A 2,347-nucleotide genomic window follows, 5' to 3' on the forward strand; every position below is an offset into this window, starting at 1 on the left:
ATGCAAAACAAAATAAAGGAAAACAAAACCATTTTGTGTTACTCAGAAGGCTGATTTCTGAGGCTTGTGGCTCAAAGCCAGTCTGGGCAAGAAAATCTTTGATAGCTTATCTCCAATTAATTACCTGAAACCCAGATGTGGCATCGTGGCGAAAAGTGGTAGAGCGCTAGCTTTGAGAGAAAGCTCAGGGACAGCACCCAAGCCTTGAGTTCAAACCCATGACAGAAAACCCAACAGAAAACCCAAATGGAACACAAAGAGCAAGAAAAAGTTAGGCTAATCCCTGCAAACCAATTAGAGTACATGTGATTAGTTTAAGTTGTTTTCCACATTACATGGTTTCTAATTAGTTTACCACTTTAAGTGGTTTGTAAGTGGTTTTCACTGTAGTGACAATCTGAGATTTCTTTGTTTTTATTTCTTTTCTTGCCAGTCTGCTGGGGCTTGAGCTCAGGGCCTGGGTGCTGTCCCTGAGGTTTTTCTGCTGAAGGCTAGCATTCTACCACTTTGAGCCACAGAGCCACTTCTGGCTTTCTGGTTGTTGACAGGAGATGAGTCTTAAGGACTTTCCTGCCTGAGCTGGCTTCAAACTGTGATCTTAGATCACAGCCTCCTGGGTAGCTAGGGTTATAGGCCTGAGCCACCAGTGCCCGGCTTACAATCTGAGATTTCTTGAGAGGTGGTGTTTTCCCGGAAGTTGGGTGTAATTACAGGAAAAACGTGTATGGTAGATAAGCTTGTCAAAACAAGAGGGACCAACACAGAGGCATTACACATGGCAGAGTTTATTTATTGCATATTATTAAATAATTAGATAATAAGATGGGAACACTTCTTCCTATTTAAGTGTCATCTCTCAGACATATGCCTAGAAGCCCTGAGAGAGACAAGCTGGCCACAAACTCCAGCCTGCACGCTCTCTTCTATGTGGTTCTCATCTTCCCAGGGAAGTCATTCTTCATGAGAAAACTGACTGCCTGGAACCCCAGGAGCTAGAAGCTCCGACCTTGAGGAAGCCTGAGCACCGTCCGGAGAGAAGGGATCACTCAGGAGCATGGTGTCGGGACAAACAATGGAAGCCAAGGCCAAGTCCTCCGTGGTGAGGGGCTGGCTCCGGACATAGCGCAGCATTTCCAGACCTGGGGTCAGGGAGGAGGAGAGGGAACCTCCGTGAGCTGTGACCCCAGCCAAGGGGCCTGTGGGGCTGTGGAGGTGGGGTAGGGGCTCCCCCCAGCCCGTCCCCCCGGGGGGCCCTTCCGCACCTCCCCACTCTGCCTCCCACCTTGCTGACTTCATCCCACGCCGTGGGGGCTTTGGGCTCTGGGTGCCGAGGATTCCCCAGCATGGGAAGGGGTGTGCACGAGTGGAAGTGGCCTTGCAGGAGCCCCAGGCCTGTGCGCAAGCCTCCCCACGTCACAGATGCCTACCTTCGGCTTGCAAGGGGACGTCCTGGTGCCCCACATACCACGCCATGTTGAGGAGCCACTGCCTGGCCCTGGGGGGCCCCACCACCGTGACTCGCGTGTGGCCCGCGGCTGTGAACCAGGGCTCCAGCTGGATGAGGGTATGGCTGTGCTCCTCCATGCGGCGCAGGAACGCGTCCCCTAGGCCTGGGGACACAAGACAGGAAGCCCTGAGAACCCTCAGCTTCCAGGGGGCCCAGGGCAGATGGGAGCTCGGGAGGAGGGCAGGACAGGGCGCCATGCTGCCTACCGAACACGCGTGTCTGCTGCTCTTCTGTCAGGTAAAACACCAAGGGAGCGTCGAAGTTCTCGGGCCAGGTCCACCAGGCCCCCATGCTGCGCTCCCGGGCGCCTCGCCCTCTCCCGGCTCTACTGGGCGCCCAGCAAGGCCAAAGCCGCGGTGAAAGACGGTGAAAGACGAGGAAGGACTGAGCCCTGGGGCCCCTTCATCTGCACTCACTGGGACAGGCCTCCCTTCCCCACCCTGTCCCACCCTAGAGAGGGTGAACCCGCCCTGAATCCCTGTGGGAAAAGCCACCCATCCCTGCCAAAGCCAATCTCCAAACCCTTCACAGAATCCTTCCACGAGAAGCTGGGAACCCAGGCCATGGGTGCCTTTCTAGACCTGGAGTCCAAACTCACCTTGTCTCTAGTTTCAAGTGCTGTCAGCACAGATCTACTGAGTATGTGCTGGAGCAAGAAGGTTCTGGAATGGGCTCCCAGGGTTTTGGTGTTTTGTGTGTGTGTGTGTTTGTTTTTGCCAGTCCTGTGGCTTAGGACTCAGGCCCTGAGCACTGTCCCTGGCTTCTGTATGCTCGAGGCTAGCACTCTGCCTCTTGAGAGAGCCTCTCTGCCTTTTCTGTTTGTGTGCTACTGAGGAAACT

At 54.4% G+C, this 2,347-nt stretch overlaps 1 protein-coding gene across 1 annotated transcript; it reads right to left on the reverse strand.

Moving 5' to 3' along the window:
- Positions 1-951: 951 nt before the first annotated feature.
- LOC125357546 (putative KHDC1-like protein) lies at positions 952-1,798 on the reverse strand. Its single transcript, XM_048354523.1, has 3 exons — positions 1,714-1,798; positions 1,428-1,610; positions 952-1,139 (listed from the first exon to the last, which is right to left on the reverse strand). The coding sequence occupies exons 1-3, from the start codon at positions 1,796-1,798 to the stop codon at positions 952-954; spliced, it is 456 nt and encodes a 151-aa protein (XP_048210480.1).
- Positions 1,799-2,347: the final 549 nt, after the last annotated feature.

The sequence above is a fragment of the Perognathus longimembris genome, chromosome 9 (genome assembly GCF_023159225.1).
Source record: "Perognathus longimembris pacificus isolate PPM17 chromosome 9, ASM2315922v1, whole genome shotgun sequence".
Taxonomy (NCBI): Eukaryota; Metazoa; Chordata; class Mammalia; order Rodentia; family Heteromyidae; genus Perognathus; species Perognathus longimembris.

What these genes read in the sequence shown, in the direction of transcription:
- LOC125357546 (XM_048354523.1), bottom strand. Translation starts at nt 1,798, where the DNA reads ATGGGGGCCTGGTGGACCTGGCCCGAGAACTTCGACGCTCCCTTGGTG. An exon ending in GCAGCAGACACGCGTGTTCG is followed by an intron (nt 1,611 to 1,713) that starts GTAGGCAGCATG and finishes TTGTGTCCCCAG; the next exon opens with GCCTAGGGGACGCGTTCCTG. An exon ending in CGTCCCCTTGCAAGCCGAAG is followed by an intron (nt 1,140 to 1,427) that starts GTAGGCATCTGT and finishes CCCTGACCCCAG; the next exon opens with GTCTGGAAATGCTGCGCTAT.